This window comes from Loxodonta africana, chromosome 19 (assembly GCF_030014295.1).
Source record: "Loxodonta africana isolate mLoxAfr1 chromosome 19, mLoxAfr1.hap2, whole genome shotgun sequence".
NCBI lineage: Eukaryota > Metazoa > Chordata > Mammalia > Proboscidea > Elephantidae > Loxodonta > Loxodonta africana.
This window is the reverse complement of record NC_087360.1, coordinates 63068711-63088391: the sequence shown is the minus strand read 5'-3', so window position 1 is coordinate 63088391 and position 19681 is coordinate 63068711. Positions and strand designations below refer to the sequence as shown.

The following is a 19681-nucleotide window of genomic DNA, read 5'->3' as shown; positions in this document are numbered from 1 at the left end:
ATTTCTATTGGACAGCACTGGTCTAAAGGATGACAAAATAGCCATACATTTGAATCATGTTTTTTTCGTTTTCTTTTCCATCTCTTAACGGTTCCTCACAGGAATCCTCTGAAATACTAAAAGCTATGCCGCCCACTCTAGCAGCTTCCAACCCTGGTCCTTCCGCACAGAAATCTAAGTTCCTCCATCTTTGTAAAGCCATTTCGAAAATGGAACAGAACCCAGAGAACAGTCCCTTTGACGGGGGCGGTGAGGCAAGGCAGCGGCTCAGGTAGTTGGAAAGCGAAAACCGCTCGCCCGGCGGCGCTGGGAACCGAGCCCGGCGACCCCACGGACAGCGACCCCAGGGCCCTAGCTGCCCGGCCCCGCACCCAGGGAAAAGGCGTCCCCCGTCTGTACGCAACGAGGACCCTGGCGACCTCCCCAACATGGCCGCGCCAAGAGGCGGAGCCGCCCCTACGCCCACCTCCCTCCCTGCCCTGCGATGCCGGGTGTCGATTGGGTGAGACAACTCGGTGGTGAGCGGTGATTGGCCTACATGGAGGCGTTAGCTGGGCGGGACCGGATGGTGGTCTCGGGCTGGGGGTGCCCGGGCAGCTGAGGCTCGGCCTTGGTCCTGGGGGAATGTGGAGAGCTGGCACCATGTCGGCCGAGCTGGGAGTCGGGTTCGCGCTGCGGATGGTGAACGAGCGCGTGCAGCAGGCTGTGGCGCGACGGCCGCAGGTGAGGGAGGTGTCCGCGTTGGGACGGCGGGCGGCGGCTGTTACGAAGGGGACACCTGCGTGGGAATGGGTCGTCACGGCGACGCAGATGGGTCTCCCGGAGGGCGGGACCTGGCGGGTGCCTTGGCACTGGTGGGGGTTGCACAGCCCGCAAAAGGCCAGCGGAGGGTTCCCTCAGCGACGTCGGGGTGAGTCGGTCAGGGTTTCCGGAAGTTGGCTTAGGAGGAGCAGAGGGGACCGCTACCCCGGGAAGGTGACGGCCAGGTAGCGCGGCCGCTCGCCCATCCCGCTTTGTGTAGGAGTCGACAGCCTTGGCGGACGCGAGCAGGGTCAGGCCTGTGCCCAGAGCTACAAGGAAAGAAGCCTGATACAAGAGCACCCAAAGGAGGCCAGACCCACCCGAGATCACGTGCGCGACAGCTGTGTATGCTCAGTCCATGTCCGTTCCACTCGTAGGCTAAGGAGACGGTTGATTGGCGGTGCTTTGCAGGCTCTACAGAGCTGTCCTTGCGCCTTTGGAGCGGGAGGGAGCTGTGTGACATCCAATCCCACGCAGTTTAAGGAGAGATTTTTTTTCTTTATATATATACATATATTTTTTTTTCTCCCCTTGGAATTTCATTAGCTCAAGAGTCAATATCTATCTTACTCCTGCAACTTTAAGCTGAATAGTGATGAGTGAGACAGACCTGAACAAAGGTCAGACATTCCTCAGATCAGGCATTTATGGTGTCACCACAGAGTGCTTACCTAGAGGCGGAAGACCTGCATCTTAGTCCTTTGGCCACTAATTAGCTTTTACCTTGAACAAGTCACTTAACTGCTTTGGCTCTCTTGGTTTTCTCATCTGTACAGGCAGCTGGATGAGCTCTGAAAGCTTTCAGCTTCCTTCTGGCCTTGATGTTCTATGATTCTCAGTGATTCTCCAAGGAAAATCTAGGGAGTCCCTGGTTCTCCCCGGAGTAATTCAGGGAAATGGACTGCCTGTTCCACTTTTTTCCCTGTAAGCCATCATTCATCAGCATAATCCTAGGAGTTATGACATGGTCTCATAAAAGAGGCTGGTAACTTAGACCTCAGGGACCCTGGCTGGTGCAAACAGATAACTTGCTCGGCTGCTAGCCAGGAGGTTGGAGATGCGAGTCTGCCCAGCAGTGCGTCAGAAGAAAGGCCTGGCAATCCACTTCTAAAAAATTAGCCATTGAAAACCCTATGGAGCACAGTTCCACTCTGATGCACATGGGGTCACCATGAGTCAGAGCTGACTCGGTGGCAACTTTTTTTGTTTCTTTGTTTGTTTTTCTTGGTAAGGTAGCCCTCAGAAGGGAGGAAGAGGAGACTTTTTGCTGATTGACCTGACTTCTTCCGTATTTAAAAATACTGTGATTCTTTAAAAAAAAAAAAAAAAATTTTTTTTTTTTTTTTTTTTTTTTTTTTTTACTGTGTGAAAATTCAGAGGATGGGATACATGAAGACTGAACTATAGAAGGCTAGATGAATCTCTTCTCCTGCTGCCTCTGTGTGATTTGGTTGCAACAGAATGCAAGAAAACTCTGCTCTTTACGTTACGGCCATGGGAAGGCCTAGACCTGAGTCTGTAGAGTTTTCCAGTTCTGGTCCCAGTTCTGCCACTGGTTATTGATTCATTGAGTGAATGAGAGTGGTATTAATAATTACACCAGGACCTTAGGAATAAAGCCAAGACTGGTGCAGCAAACCAAGATGTATGGTCACCCAATTCACAGATGTATTATATCCCTGCTTCAGGGCTGACGGCATGGATGAGAACTGTAGGAAGGTGCTCTGAGCTTGTGGCAGTTGAAGTACATATGGCAATTTGGATGTGAGAGCATCCTATTAATAAGGCGCTTGCTACTTTTACCATGGTGGTCATTAGAGCCCTTTGAAGTACCCATTGGCTGATGGGAATATACAGTGTCTGATGACAGATTCTGACGTGTTCTTGGCTCCATTGCCTCTGTCTTTTCTCAGTTTCCATTGTATGATAAGCAATTTCTAAGCTATTTGGAGCTGAGCTACCAAAAAGGGCAAAATCAATGCACCTGCCTCATCATGTCCTCAGCATCAGTGAGGCCGACTCAGTGAGTGAGTAATGCTTGGTGGATGGATGTTACAGGAGGCCCAAGAGGGCACCCCACCGTTGAAATGGATGCAGGAACAGCATGGGCCTTCTCACGTTGATGGAGCCTTTTGATATTAAGAACACACTGGTCGCTATGAATCAGAATCAACTCGACGGCACTGGGTGGGTTTGGGTGGGTTTCTCATTTGCTGTCGCAATAGAAGGGATGTTTTTAATTTTATATTTGGGTCTTATAGGATTTAGCGGCTCACTGAGCTGTAAACAACAGTTACCAGCCCAGAGCTGTAAGGAGTGAACCAAGGAAAATACAGTAAAAGCTGCAAAAGCTGGCACTTGGGTAACGTGGAAACCTCTCAGAGAAGAAAAACTATTTTTCCACTAATAGCAATAGAAAGTGGTAGTCTGCACTCTGTCAAAGGCAGAAAACTTGCAAGACCCAGAAAAATAAGGCAGTCCCATCGAGTTCCTTTAACTTACCTGCGCAGCTCTCCTGAGAGCTAGATACGAAGGTAAATGACATATTTGATTGAAATGCTGTGCATGTGAAAGACATTTGATCAACATTATTTAATACTGACCTCCTTGCAGCATCAGAAGAATGCGTCTTAGCAAATACCAAGATGAGATCTAGGCAGATCTACTCTACAGGACGTACTGGGGTATTATTCTCAAACATTCACTCACCTGGCTGTTTCCCTCTTGGCAGGATCTCCCAGCCATCCAGCCCCGGCTAGTGGCCGTTAGCAAAACCAAACCTGCAGACATGGTGATCGAGGCGTACAGTCATGGCCAGCGCACCTTCGGGGAGAACTATGTAAGAGCCCTTTTCCAAAGTGCCTTTGGAAGAACATGGTCGCCAGGCTTCTAACTTGTTCTGTTTTGACCCTTTAGGTTCAGGAACTGCTAGAAAAAGCATCAAATCCTAAAGTAAGTGAACATCTGAATTCTTTAGTTTATGTATAACCTTGGCTCTTCAGTTGAGAATTAGACCCAGGGTGGTGGTTGGGTTTTAGAGCAGGATGTTGAAATGGGCGGGTGGCGGGGAAGGGTGTCTACTTTCCCTTGAGCCCCAAATTTTTCTCAGCTAGCTTTTCTTATTCTGGCCTTATACTTTTCTCTCTTGTGGTTTTTTGGAAATGGTGAGTTTAGGAGTTTCCTGTAATCTTGGATGCTTTTGAGTTTGAAAGCATAGATCAGTTCATCTTGAACGGGTGATACCGGAAGTTGGAGGGAGTTAATGGGAAGAAGGGGGTGAGGAGACAAAAGAACAGAGGCTTTAAGATTTTTCTCTTAAGTATCCTTTCACCTCATTGGGAGGCTGGCTGAAGATGGCAATAATGGTTCACCGAATTTAAGGAACAGAGCATAGATATGAAAGGCCAGAGGAGAGTGTGCAAGAAGTTTGAATTGACAAGACCTCCATAAAATCTGAGTCAAACATAGATGCATTTTTTCCCTTCAGATTCTGTCTTCATGTCCTGAGATCAAATGGCACTTCATTGGCCACCTACAGAAACAAAATGTCAATAAATTGATAGGTAAGATAAAAATCTAAATACAAAGTTGCTACATAGTTGTATCCCCTATACTACCTACCTTCAGTGACAGGAAAAAAAAAAAAAAAAATCCACTGCTGTTGAGTCGATTCTGGCTCATAGCGACTGTATACAGAGGGAACAGTTTTTAAAATGCACACAGCTCACTGTTTGTGTTTTGGAGTTTCTCTCAGGAAAGAAGTCTTCGTTCTTAACAAAAGGAGAAAACATCCCACCAAGAGCAGAATGAGTTTTAATTAACGGGGTTATATATGCGTGGATACTTAGCCTATCTCATGTTAGGTATTATTTGGTGGTCTTTCAAATACGTTGTAAAGAATTATTGCCCATAAAATTTTTAACTTGCAAAAGAGACATTTTTGTCCTTTTTCCCTTTAAACAGAGTAAAATTAAGAATTCACTAGAGAAAGACTTAACTGTATGACATGACACGTGGAAATCTTCTTGAGTAGCTGAATATTTCTCTCGAGCCCAAAATTTAAAATAACTTTTTCTTTAAAACATCTTTAAGTATAATTGACATATATTAAACTGCACATATTTAAAGTATACAATTGGATAGGTTTTGAAACACATACGTATTCGTATTTATATGAATATAAACCAGTTGCCGTCAAGCTGATTCCGACTTGTAGCAACCCAATAGGACAGAGTAGAACTGCCCCATAGCTGAGGAGCGGCTGTGGATTCAAACTGCTGACCTTTTGGTTAGCAGCTGAACACTTAACCACTGCATCACCAGGGCTCCGTACATACGTATGCGTGTGCATGTGTGTGTGTATCATGAAATCATCATAGCAATCAAGATAGCAAGCATATCCAATACCTCAAAAGTTTCCTCATCCTTCTTTGTAATTCATCTCTCCGTCTCTTCCCATTTCCCCTTCCCAAGCAATCACTGATCTGCTTTCTGTCATAAATGAGTTTACGTTTTTTAGAGTTTTATATAAATGGAATCATAAAGTGTGTACTCTTTTTTTTTGTCTTTTTTCACTCGGCATGATTATTTTGAGATTCATCCATGTTGTGTATATCAGTGGTTCATTCCATTTTGTTGTGGTGTTCCGTTGTCCGGATATATCACAATTTGTTTATCCATTCAGCTGTTGATGGACTTTTGAGATGCTTCCAGTTTTTTGGCTGTTACAAATAAAGTTGCTACAAACAGCTGTCTGCAAGTCTTGGTATGGACATGTATTTCCTTTCCTCTTGAAGTAAAACTGGAATGGCTGAATCACATGATAGGTGTGTGTTTAACTTATTGAGAAACTGCCAAAATGTTTTCCAAAGTGGTTGTACCATTTTACATTCCCACCAGCAGTGTACAAGAGTTCAAGTTATGTATTTGCCATCAGGTATTCTCTTCGGAAGTGTCTATTCAAGTCTTTTGGCTGTTTTCTAAAGGGCTTGTTTATTTTCTTACTGTTGAGTTTAGAGAGTTCTTTATATATTCTGGATAAAAAACAAAATGAGTCCTTTATCAGATACGTATTTCTCAAATATTTTCTCCCAGTCTGTAGCTTGTCTTTTCATTCTCTTAACAGTCTTTTGAAAAAGCAAAACTTTTTAGTTTGATCAAGTCCAATTTATTAAACTATTTGTTTTTAGAATGTGCTTTTAGTCTCATATCGGAGAAGAGTTTACATGGGATTGGTATTATTTTTTTCTTAACTAGTAGAATTCACCAGTGTGGCATGGTGAAGGTTTTTGTGAGAAGGTTTTTAATTACAGTTTTAATTTCTTTAATAATCATAGGGTTTTTCATATAATCTGTTTCTTCTTGAGTGAAGCTTTTGGTACTTTGTGTCTTTCAAGGAGTTTGTCCATTGCATCTAAGTCGTTTGTAATACCACCTTATTAGCCTGTTAATAGTTGTAGAATATATAGTGATGTCAACTCTTCTGACATTGGCAGTTTGTCTCCTTTCTCTTTTTTTTTTTTTAATCAGTGTAGCTAGAGGTTTATCAGTTTTATTGTTGGTTCCTCAGAAAAATTAAATGTGGAATTACCTGATCCAGCAACTCCACTATTAGGTATATACCCAGAAGAATTGAAAGCAAGAACACAAACAGATATGGTACATCACTGTTCATTGCAGCACCGTTCACAATAGCCAGAAGGTGGGAACAGCTTAAATATCTTAGTTATCTAGTGCTGCTATAACAGAAAAATACCACAAGTGTGTGGCTTTAACAAGTAGAAATTTATTTTCTCACAGTTTATAAGGCTAGGAGTGTGAATTCAGGGTGCTGACTCGAGGGGATTACTTTTTGTCTCTGTCAGCTCTTGAGGAAGGCCCTTGTCTCTTTTGAGCTCCTGGGCCATTTTCACGTGACTTGGCATCTCTCTTCCCCCATGTCTGCTTAATTTTTTTACATCAAACAGGCATGCTTTTTATAATTTTTTTTAAATTCATGTTTCTTTAAGCAAAAAAGCCTGAACTCAAATTCAGCATTAAGAACGTGGAGTCAGATTGCCTAAGTTCACCTCACAGCTCTAATATTTGTTAATTTTGTAAACTTTTTTAAACTATCCTTCCTTCAGTTTCCCCATCTCTAAAATAGAGATAATAGTGTTTCATGAATTTTGGTGAAGGTTAAAAAGAGACAATGCATATGACGTATAATCAACACATTGCCTGAAGGGGAATTATTTCACCCCCTAACAGGTTAAGGGTTTGTTGCATGTTGTTCACTGAAATAGGGGAAGTGAACAATACTACCCTGCTTCTTTCTCCTTACAGCTGTCCCCAATCTCTTCATGCTGGAAACAGTGGATTCTGTGAAATTGGCAGACAAAGTGAACAGCTCCTGGCAGAAAAAAGGTTCTCCAGAAAGGTTAAAGGTTATGGTACAAATTAACAGCAGTGGAGAGGAGAGTAAGTAATCAGACCTAAATTATAGAGATTGGTTGGTTGGTTTTTCTTTCCCTTAAGATGAGTGAGACTAAGGGAAAATGACAGTCCTAAGTATCTGACGGGTAAGGTTATGGGAAGAAATCACAGATCCCCAAGTAAGCTGTGTTCTGTATGATCCAGATAGTACATGCAGGTCAGTCCACAGATAATTCTTTAACACATGGAGAGTCAAGAAGGAGATTGTGACTTTGACCTTCTGAAAATTCCCAAAGGTCGTCATCACTCCTGTAAGGGACTGCAAAGTTATATGTATAATACTTGGCAGGTCTTAAAAACTTATGTAGTTCATGGGACATCCCAGTTAATTGACCTAATAACATGTTTAGTGCTTCTGTTCTACCTCATAATTTGGTCTGTAGTCCCTGGGGTCTTAAAAGCTTGCAAGAGGCCATCCAAGGCATGACAGTTGGTCTCTATTCACCTGGAGCAAGAGAGGAAGAAAGAGAGTCAGGAACAGGAGGAGGAAGTGGAATTTGTGGGTATTGGCCTCAGTGAGCAGCTGCCTCCTTTGCCATGAGACCAGAAGAACTGGATGGTGCCCAGCTACTGTTAATGAATATTTTGATCAAAGATTCTATAGAAGAATCCTGATCAAAAGGAGGGAAATACAGAACAGAATTTCAAATTTTCATGGACTTCAGACTTCCTGGAGCCATGAAGATTGGATGAACGCCTGAAAATTGCCCTGAGATAATCTTTAACCAAAATTATTCCCTGAAATCTTCTTAAAGCCAACCAGTAGTTTAGCTTAACTAGTGAAAAATACCTGCCTTGAGCATATGTTCTTTTAAAAACTATATGAGTTAGGTCATAAAACAAACCTTTGCAGAATCCAAAACATCGAAATATTACAAAGCATCTTCTCAGACCACAAGGCCATAAAAGTGGAGATCAATAACAGAAAAATTAGGGAAAAGAAATCAAATACTTGGAAATTGAACAATACCCTGCTCAAAAAAGACTGGGTTATAGAAGACATTAAAAAAAAAGGAGGGAATAAAGAAATTCATAGAATGCAACAAGAATGAAAACACTTCCTATCAAAACCTCTGGGCACACAGCAAAAGCAGTGCTCAGAGGTCAATTTATATCGATAAATGCACACATACATAAAGAAGAAAGAGCCAAAATCAGGGAATTGTCCCTACAACTTGAATAAATAGAAAGCGAGCAACAAAAGAATCCATCAGGCACCAGAAGAAAACAAATAATAAAAATTAGAGCTCAACTAAATGAATTAGAGAACAGAAAAACAATTGAAAGAATTAACAAAGCCAAAAGCTGGTTCTTTGAAAAAAGTAACAAAATTGATAAACCATTGGCCAGACTGACAAAGAAATACAGGAAAGGAAACAAATGACCCGAATAAGAAACGAGGTGGGCCACATCACAACAGACCCAACTGAAATTAAAAGAATCATATCAGATTATTACAAAAAATTGTACTCTAACAAATTTGCAAACCTAGAAGAAATGGATGAATTCCTAGAAAAACACTACCTACCTAAACTAACACAATCAGAAGTAGAACAACTAAATAGACCCATAACAAAAAAAGAGATTGAAAAGGTAATCAAAAAACTCCCAACAAAAAAAAGCCCTGGCCCGGACGGCTTCACTGCAGAGTTCTACCAAACTTTCAGAGAAGAGTTAACACCACTACTACTAAAGGTATTTCAAAGCATAGAAAATGGGGGAATACTACCTAACTCATTCTATGAAGCCACCATCTCCCTGATACCAAAACCAGATAAAGACAGCACAAAAAAAGAAAATTACAGACCTATATCCCTCATGAACATAGATGCAAAAATCCTCAACAAAATTCTAGCCAACAGAATTCAACAACATATCAAAAAAATAATCCACCACGACCAAGTGGGATTTATACCAGGTATGCAAGGTTGGTTTAATATTAGAAAAACCATTAATGTAATCCACCATATAAATAAAAGACAAAAACCACATGATCTTATCAATTGATGCAGAAAATGCATTTGACAAAGTCCAAAACCCATTTATGATAAAAACTCTCAGCAAAATAGGAACTGAAGGAAAATTCCTCAACATAATAAAGAGCATCTATACAAAGCCAACAGTCAACATCACCCTAAATGGAGAGACCCTGAAAGCATTTCCGTTGAGAACGGGAACCAGACAAGGATGCCCTTTATCATCGCTCTTATTCAGCATTGTGCTAGAGGTCCTAGCCAGAGCAATTAGGCTAGACAAAGAAATAAAGGGCATCTGGATTGGCAAGGAGGAAGTAAAGTTATCTCTATTTGCAGGTGACATGATCTTATACACAGAAAACCCTAAGGAATCCTCCAGAAAACTACTGAAACTGATAGAAGAGTTTGGCAGAGTCTCAGGTTATAAGATAAACATACAAAAATCAGTTGGATTCCTCTACATCAACAAAAAGAACATCGAAGAGGAAATCACCAAATCAATACCATTCACAGTAGCCCCCAAGAAGATAAAATACTTAGGAATAAATCTTTCCAAAGATGTAAAAGATCTATACAAAGAAAACTAGAAAGTACTAGTGCAAGAAACTAAAAAGGACCTACATAAGTGGAAAAACATACCTTGCTCATGGATAGGAAGATTTAACATAGTAAAAATGTCTGTTCTACCAAAAGCCATCTATATATACAATGCACTTCCGATTCAAATTCCAATGACATTTTTTAATGTGATAGAAAAATCACCAACTTCATATGGAAGGGAAAGAAGCCCCGGGTAAGTAAAGCATTACTGAAAAAGAAGAAGAAAGTGGGAGGCTTCACTGTACCTGATTTTAGAACATATTATACAGCCACCGTAGTCAAAACAGCCTGGTACCGGTACAACAACAGGCACATAGACCAATGGAACAGAATTGAGAACCCAGATATAAATCCATCCACATATGAGCAGCTGATATTTGACAAAGGCCCAGTGTCAGGTAATTGGGGAAAAGATAGTCTTTTTAACAAATGGTGCTGGCATAACTGGATATCCATTTGCAAAAAAATGAAACAGGATCCATACCTCACACCATCCACAAAAACTAACTCCAAGTGGATCAAAGACCTAAATATAAAGACTAAAACGATAAAGATCATGGAAGAAAAAATAGGGACAACATTAGGAGCCCTAATACAAGGCATAAACAGAATACAAAACATTACCAGAAATGACAAAGAGAAACCAGATAACTGGGAGCTCCTAAAAATCAAACACCTATGCTCATCTAAAGACTTCACCAAAAGAGTAAAAAGACCACCTACAGATTGGGAAAGAATTTTCAGCTATGACATCTCCAGCCAGTGCCTGATCTCTAAAATCTATATGATTCTGTTAAAACTCAACCACAAAAAGACAAACAACCCAATCAAAAAGTGGGCAGAGGATATGAACACGCACTTCACTAAAGAAGATATTCAGGCACCTAACAGATACATGAGAAAATGCTCTCGATCTTTAGCCATTAGAGAAATGCAAATTAAAACTACAATGAGATTCCATCTCACTCCGACAAGGCTGGCATTAATCCAAAAAAAGTAATAATAAATGTTGGGGAGGCTGTGGAGAGATTGGAACTCTTATACACTGCTGGTGGGAATGTAAAATGGTACAGCCACTTTGGAAATCTATTTGGCGTTTTCTTAAAAAGTTAGAAGTAGAACTACCATACAACCCAGAAATCCCACTCCTAGGAATATACCCTAGAGAAATAAGAGCTTTTACACTAACAGATATATGCACACCCATGTTTATTGCAGCTCTGTTTACAATAGCAAAAAGCTGGAAGCGACCAAGGTGTCCATCAACGGATGAATGGTTAAATAAATTGTGGTACATTCACACAGTGGAATACTACGCATCGATAAAGAACAGTGACGAATCTGTGAAACATTTCATAACATGAAGGAACCTGGAAGGCATTATGCTGAGTGAAATTAGCCAGAGGCAAAAGGACAAATATTGTATAAGACCACTATTATAAGATCTTGAGAAATAGTATAAACTGAGAAGAGCACATACTTTTGTGGTTACGAGGCGGGGAGAGAGGGAGGGTGGGAGAGGGTTATTTACTGATTAGTTAGTAGATAAGAACTGGTTTAGGTGAAGGGAATATACGGAAGGTCAGCTCAACTGGACTGGACCAAAAGCAAAGAAGTTTCCAGGATAAACTGCATGTTTCAAAGGTCAGCGGAGCAAGGGCTGGGGTTTGGGGACTATGGCTTAAGGGGACTTCTAAGTCAATTGGCAAAATAATTCTATTATGAAAACATTCTACATCCCACTTTGAAGTGTGGTGTCAGGGGTCTTAAATGCTAACAAGCGGCCACCTAAGATGCATCAATTGGTCTCAACCCACCTGGATCAAATGAGAATGAAGAACACCAAGGTCACACGATAACTATGAGCCCAAGAGACAGAAAGGGCCACATGAACCAGAGACTTACATCATCCTGAGGCCAGAAGAACTAGATGGTGCCTGGCCACAGCCGATGACTGCCCTGACAGGGAGCACAACAGAGAACCCCTGAGGGAGCAGGAGAACAGTGAGATACAGACCCCAAATTCTCATAAAAAGACCAGACTTAATGGTCTGACTGAGACTAGAGGAATCCTGGCGGTCATGGTCCCCAAACCTTCTGTTGGCCCAGGACAGGAACCATTCCTGAAGACAACTCATCAGACATGGAAGGGACTGGACAATGGGTTGGAGAGAGATGCTGACGAAGAGTGAGCTACTTGTATCAGGTGGACACTTGAGACTGTGTTGGTATCTCCTGTCTGGAGGGGAGATGGGAGGGTAGAGAGGGTTAGAAACTGGCAAAATCGTCATGGAAGGAGGGAGCGGGCTGACTCATTAGGGGGTAAGTAAGTGGGAGTATGGAGTAAGGTGTATATAAGCTTATATGTGACACACTGACTTGATTTGTAAACTTTCACTTAAAACACAATAAAAATTACTAAAAAATAAAAAAACTATATGGGATCAAATTGATAACAACTTGAAAGATGAGATAGGAACCTTAGGGGGCAGTGAATTTATATTAGTGGAGGAGGAAGAACTCAGAAAAGGGGGGTGAGAATGGTCGCACAATTCTAAGAATGTAATCAGTGTCACTAAATGGTACATGTGGAAACTGTTGAATTGGTATATGTTTTGCTGTGTGTATTCTCAACAACAACAAAATAATTTTTTTAAAAAGGATTTAGTATTGCATCAAGGCAGAGTAGAAGAAATCACTGTGAGCACCAGTCAATGAATACCTGTACAGGGCTGGGCTAACAACATAACGTAGTGAATAGGGGCATGCGCTTTGAAATCAGACAGACCTTGGGTTTGGGCTCCTCCGCTTTGCAGCTTCGTAACTTGGGCAAGTTACTTAACCTCTGTGTACCTCAGTTTCCTTGGCTGACAACGATATCTTAGTAGTACCTACTGGAGAGGGTATTATGAGGATAGTATTTGGTGATACAGGTAAAGCTGCTAGCGTAGAACCCTGTACAAGTCACCTGTTAGCTGTGTATTAACAATTAATGTGTACAGATCAGTTGTTTGCTTACAACCGTCAAAGCGCCAGTATTCAGCAAATCACAGGATGAGGGAGCACAGATTTGGCATCTGTTTCCCAGTAGGCCCTGGAGTCAGACTACCTGGGCTCAAATCTCCATTCCACAGTTCCTAGGTATGTGACTTTGTAAAAGGTACTTAGCCTTCCTGTGCCTCAGTTTCCTCATCTTTAGAATAGAAATGGAGTACTTACCTCATAGGTATTGCATTAAAGGAAAAGCTCTTAGGACTTGGCGCGTATGCCTGGCACACAGGTGTTCAGTGAAGTTTAGTAATTATCGTTGTTAGAGATGCATGCACCCAGGTTACAGCTACACTGTACTATCAATAGAGGTAAATCTGGAATCTACTCCAGATCAAATATTTGTTATATCATTCGTTGATCATTAGCTCTTATTTGCTCTAATCAAAGAGTGAAGTGATTATTCGTACACCTCCATTTGATAAATGGGACCAGAGCATGGCAGTCATTTGCCACAGAGTCCTCCACTAGTTGTTAGTTAATGAGGTCAGTTAAATTTTGCAAATATCTAATTTTACTTTAATCTCTGGTTTATTTTAATTGTTTCTCCAATTCTATTAATAGATTAATAAAACAATCAAAAATGCCAGATTTAGAAAATAATTCTCAAGTTCATCTGGAATTTAGGCTTGTGACTCTTCCTGGTATCCCAAGAAAAGCAGTGTTTTTTTTTCTCCCTCTACCTTCGTTGTCCTCACAGATATTGAGATAAAGAGAAATTCAGAACCTGACCAGAAGGGGAGCAGCACAGAAAAAGACCCCAAGTATAAAGTTACTCTTTAGGACTTGAGGAGGAAGTTCTTTCAGGAGGTCCTATTGTCTGGGAGTGAGCTCTTTGTTATAAAAAAACAAAAAAAAATTTTTTTTTTTTAATGAAGCCTTCTTTTGGCTATTTAAAACATTTGGTATATGTCTGTTTTTCTTTTTGTGAAGATAAACATGGCCTTCCACCTTCAGAGACAATAGCCATGGTGGAACACATAAATGCCAAGTGCCCCAGCCTGGAATTTGTGGGGCTGATGACCATAGGAAGCTTTGGGCATGATCTTAGTCAAGGACCAAATCCAGACTTCCAGGTATGGAGGGGCTGGGGGCCGGAGGTAAGGGGGCAGATCACTCACCGGCTGAAGAAGCATCTTAGTAAAATGCTCCTTCACAGCTTGCTGTTGTGTAAGCTTCAGAGACATCCCAGATGTCGTCTGTCAGAATAACCCTCTCCTGAAGACTGTGCCTAAGGAAGGGGGAACGACGGGCTCCCAGAACCCCATAGACCTTTCTCAGCTCAGTTTGACCCTGACTAGAACACAGTGTAGTCCTGGTGGTGCACTAATTAGGAGTTCGGCTGTTAACCAGAAGGTCAGCAGTTTGAATCCACCAGCTGCTCCTTGGAAACCATGTAGAGCAGTTCTTCTCTGTCCTGTAGGGTCGTTACGATTCGGAATCAACTTGACAGCAACGGGTTTTTTTAGAACACAGTATTTAGAGAAAATGAGCTTTCTTCCTCTCCAGTGACAGAGTATTTTTAAAAGTGGGGGAGTTTCCTAAAAGCCCTTTTAGTAACTTTTGGCAAATCTGACAGGCCTGAAACCACGAGGAATAAATATCCTTTGTCAGAGATGTTGAGATTTAGCCACTTTCAGGCACCCTTAGAGAAGACAGGACTAAAATTTCACACATGTCTTTCTGTCAGGTATTATTGTCCCTGCGGAAGGAGCTGTGTAAAAAGCTGCACCTCCCCACTGACAAGGTGGAGCTGAGCATGGGCATGTCCGTGGACTTCCAACACGCAGTAAGTGTCCTTTGGGCACCCTTATCTGCCTCACAAGGCTGTAGCCACAATAGGAGGGAAACCTCTGAAATGCCCCGTTGTCGCAGTAGGGCGCCTGATAGCAGTGGTTCTCAGCTATTCTAATGCCTCCCCTTCCCCACGCCCCTTCTGTCTTGAAATGAAATTTCTAGAAATTATAGCCTATCTAATACATAATTTTTTAAATCAATGTAATTCCTTAAGTGCAATGTAAAGGAGAGTAAGAAGAAAGTAAATTATAATTTTTTAAAGGCATTTCAGTATGTCGATGCTTGGCCATGGCTGTGACATAAAGTCCTAATGAAGTGGTCAGGTGCGTCCTCTAACATGTAGACGCACCATGAATGCAGCAGCTATAGATACAGGTCGATACAGGTGTGCTGTGTCAGTAACTCAAATACATAATTTTCTGAAACAGGGAGTAACCTGACAAAGTTCCAGAAGTGAAGTATAAACTTCCCGCTGTTTATGCAGTAGTTACATTCCTGGGAAATGGCCTGTGGATTAAAGCAGTGCAAAAATACTTCATGTTTATAAGTAAAATGAAATTAGATCCTATGCGCAGAGAGCTATAAACAGGTTTTTCATCTTCCTGGCCACGGAACATTAGAGAGGCATGTAGGTGGGTTGTGCTGCTGTGTCCCACACATCGCAGGCCATCTAACATCCCCAGTCACTGTGAAAACCAGCGAGAGGAGGTACTGTCCCAGTGAGAGCCACGGCCCTGTAGTTGTCTTCAGCTCCGTTGTCATTGTTCTTCACAGAAGCCCCTCGAAGCAAGAATGAGAGGTGCACCCTCAGCATTTGCCGCATTTCATTATTATAAACTGAGTCTTGATACTTTCTCTTTCCCACAGATCGAAGTGGGGTCTACAAATGTCCGAATAGGAAGCACCATTTTCGGAGAACGAGATTACTCAAAGAAACATGCCACGGAGGAATCCGCAGCAGACCTGAAGGCCTCGGTGGAGGTGGTACCAGAACACTGAACCCAGGAACGACCCGGCAGTAGCTCACAACCTGTGCTCCCTGTCCGGGAAGACGTCACTGCACACTGACCTAGAGTTTGATATTCTCCGTGTTACAGCACAGCCGTGCTCTCCCATGATCTGAGAACGCTAAGATTATTCATCTGTTCTTAGACTCTGACGTGGGAAGCTCACATCAAGCAGCAGTTTGGGATTGGAGTTGAGGAATCCAGAGATTTCTGCGGAATGCATTCAATGTCGAAGCCTGCCCAGGAGCGCCAATCATAAATACCTTCTCCAGGTTAAAATTTGGTCACCAATGCCTCTAGTCACTGAAGTCAGGGGGCTTCCCGCATGTCATTCCACTTTAATAGTAAATTCCTCATCGTTAGCAGCTTCACACAAGCTTCTACTGATTCATCATCTTTGCTGCCCCAGAACTAGGTGATTTCTGCCAAGTTTCTACCCTACTGAGTTGATTTGAAGACACTTTACTCTGGAATGGCAGTATAGGTAACTTCAGGAAATCGCCCAAGTTGATTATTGCTGGTAAGAGCTTGTGTTACTGGCCGCCCTGTGGTATTGACCCTGAAAGCTGCAGGGGTGGCATAAATAGGACTTGAGTACTCCTGCCATCCTCCTGAAGAGATAAGACCTTGAGCTTTTTCCCCTGGGATCTGCAGTGAGGAGAAGGTAATTCAGTGTCTTCTCCACCATAACCCTCTTCATGGTGGTTATTTATCAACAACACACTCGCCAGTCTCATTGCTCCCCAGAAATGGAAGATTCCTTCAAGGCCAGTTCAAGTTCATGGCTTCAGTGAGGGCTGGCTCTGGGGCTCCTCTCCCCGAGGAGCGTGTTCCAGCCACAGTTACAGCTTCTCCACTGTGTTAATAAGGCAGCATTTTATAGCTCTTCTTGATTGTCAAGGAAGTAGGAAGATCTTCAAAAACCAGAAAGCACAACTCTCAGTCAGAATAGATGGCTTCAGTGTGTGTGGCTGTTTATTTTCTAGGTGACTTTTTCTCATATTTATTCAAGCCCCAGTCTTTATGAAAGAACATTCAGAACATGACACTGCTGTTGAATGTAATTTTGAAAAACCAGCCATTATGATTCCTGACCTGTTCCTGAGCTGTAGTGTGGTATTTCAGAGTCTATTAAATAAAAACGTGCAATTGAATTATACCATCTGTGCCAATTACAAAGCAATTAAAAGAGTTTATTTTTTATGATCTGGTAGCAAGTGAGTGTAACAGGAGGGGCATCCTGCCAGCCTGCCTGTGGAGGCGGGCTTCCCTTGGGTCCCAGATGCAGCCAAAGCCAAGCTGTGGAGAGAAGAGGAGTTCTGAACTTCTAAGGGCTCGAAAATGAAACACTGATGTTCCGGCAGGAATTAACAGAAATAGAAGCCCTGGTGGTACAGTGGTTATGAGTTTGGCTGCTCCAAGACTGGAACCATCCCCAAAGCCAACTCTTCAGACAGGCATTGGACTGGACTATAAGAAAATGATACTGGTGAGGAGTGAGCTTCTTGGCTCATGTAGACACACAAGACTATGTGGGCAACTCCTGTCTGGAGGCGAGATGAGAAGGCAGAGGAGGACAGGAGTTGGTTGAATGGACACGGGGAATACAGAGTGGAGAGGAAGAATGTGTTGTCTCTTTAGGGGGAGAGCAGTTAGGAGTACGTAGCAAAGTGTATGTAAGTTTTTGTATGAGAGACTGGATTTGTAAACTTAAAGCACAATAAAAGAGTTTGGCTGCTAACCAAAAGGTCGGCAGTTCAAATCCGCCAGGCACTCCTTAGAAACCCAATGGGACAGTTTTATTCTGTCCTATGGAGTCGCTGACCAAAGGTCAGCAGTTCAAATCCACCAGGTGCTCCTTGGAAACCCTATGGGGCAGTTCTACTCTGTAGGGTGGCTATGAGTTGGAATCGACTCGATGGCAATGTGTTTGGCTTTTATATATATATATATATATATATATATATATATATATATATAGGGTATCTGTGTGAGAATCTACTGAAGGGCAGTGAGTTTGGTTTTTGGTGTCTTGAAGCAAGGAACTCCTTCAGATTGCCTCTAGATGGCGCCATTGGCTAACGAGGAAGCCCCAGGGACCTGGTCGGCAAGTCACCCTGGAAGGGATTCCATTGGTTGTGTTTCACTCCCTTTTTTTAAAGGCAAAGATGGAGGCTAGGGAGGAGCTGGTTTTTCCCAGTGATACATACAGCTGGCTCTTGCCACACCCCTGGGTCCTGTCAGCTACCTCATTTCTTTGTGAACTTGGTACAAACGGGTTCTGAGGGTAGCTGTGGAGAGGGGGAGTGGTTTGCATTATCAAGGTCTCTCTCCCTTATGCCTGGAGACTGAGGACAACAAGGAGAGGAGGCGAGCCAGGGGAGGCTGCATCACATCCAGGTAAGGAAAAGAAACAAAAGTATATAGGTACAGTGTACCCACAGCAGGCCAGGACCTTTTGGGAGAGAAAATTGAGCAAAGGTGTGACTTTTGTATTTTGCTGCTCACAACAGGCAGCAGTCTGGGTTACTCCCTGCGTGGTACAGACAGTTCAAGGCTGGGGTACTAACCAAAAGATGGGTGGTTCAAACCCATGCTGAGGGACCTCAGAAGAAAGGCTTGGCAATCTGCTTCCAAAGGAATTGACAGACTTTTTTTTATTTTTTTTGCAGGGGGCAGGAGGGAGATTGCTTTTCATCAAAGTCGTGGCAGCATCCCACAACGAGTTCCCTTAGTGAGGCAGCAGTGCTCTCCTGGGTCAGACACTATGCAGTCTAGCAGTCCGATGGTGCTGCCAGAGGCACTGGGCCCTTGTCTGCCCTGGTGCCAGCCTCAGAAGGCTTAGGACGCTCAGAGACCTCTCAGGAACCCACCAAGACTTTGTCATCCTGGGAAGTCCTTCATCGATTTTGCCTGTTACATCTCCCATTGGCATACATTGTGGACAGGGGCGCTGAAGCCCAGAGGAGGCTCAGTGCCCTCCTGGTCTGAGGTCAGGGTGAGTTGGTAGTGGGGCCCACCATAAACACAGGACCCAGGCTCCGGTCCAGAGCGAGGTCACCACACCACACCAGTATCTTCTGTCATGTCGGACTCCCATCGCTGATGAGCAGCATATTCTTAAAATTGCAGGTTTAGTTTGAAAGAACCTTCTATACCCTAAAAGAGATTCATGGTTTTAGACTGTTGCCATAGTTGAGAATCCACACATCTGAATGCAGAACAAACTTGGAAACCACAAGCAGTGGGGGTGCAAGGAAAGGAGAGAATTAAACCCAGCAATGGGTGGGATTAGCCTTCCCTCCTCCCTCCCCTCCCATCATTCCATTTGCCTAATACACACTCCTCCAGATTCAAACTATCCCACAGGCTGCCAGGAAAATGATGTCCTTCTCCCCCTAGTAGCTAGACATCGTTTGGAGGAATGAGGGAGAACAGAACATTCTAGGACATCTAGGAGTTTGTCATGAATGATGTCTCCCCAAAAAAATGTGTATCAATTTGGCTGGGCCATGATTCCCGGTATTGTGATTTTCCTATATGTTGTAAATCCTGCCTCTATGATGTTAACGAGGGTGGGCCGCAGTTGTGTTAGTGAGGCAGGACTCAGCCTACAGGACTGGATTGTGTCCTCAGGCAGTCTCTTGAGATATAAAAGAAGAAGCAAGCAGAGAGACGGGGGGGACCTCATACCACCAAGAAAGCAGTGCCAGGAGCAGAGTGCATCTTTTGGATCTGGGGTCCCTGTGCCTGAGAAGCTCCTAGTCTGGAGGAAGATTGAGGACAAGGATCTTCTCCAGAGCCGACTGAGAGAGAAAGCCTTCCCCTGGAGCCAACGCCCTAAATTTGGACTTTTAGCCTGCTTTACTGTGAAGAAATAAACTTCTCTGTTAAATCCATCCACTTGTGGTATTTCTGTTATAGCAGCACTAGGTGACTAAGACAGGGTTCATGTGCCACATCTGACCTTCAGAAAAG

General features: G+C 43.0%; 1 protein-coding gene across 2 annotated transcripts; it reads left to right on the top strand.

Annotated features, from left to right (window-relative positions):
• The first annotated feature begins 568 nt into the window (after positions 1 to 568).
• PLPBP (pyridoxal phosphate binding protein) lies at positions 569 to 19602 on the top strand. 2 transcript variants are annotated; one of them, XR_010318649.1, is made up of 9 exons: positions 569 to 723; positions 3533 to 3640; positions 3718 to 3753; positions 4289 to 4364; positions 7126 to 7260; positions 13833 to 13975; positions 14590 to 14688; positions 15564 to 17192; positions 18376 to 19602. XR_010318649.1 is itself a non-coding variant. In XM_003412539.3 (8 exons), exons 1-8 carry the CDS (start codon positions 625 to 627, stop codon positions 15693 to 15695), a joined length of 828 nt encoding a protein of 275 aa, XP_003412587.1. In that variant the 5' UTR covers positions 590 to 624; the 3' UTR covers positions 15696 to 16862. The 2 variants fall into 2 exon arrangements, 1 of the variants encoding a protein (XP_003412587.1); XM_003412539.3 differs by lacking the exon at positions 18376 to 19602 and having other exon boundaries at positions 590 to 723; positions 15564 to 16862.
• The last annotated feature ends 79 nt before the right edge of the window (positions 19603 to 19681 follow it).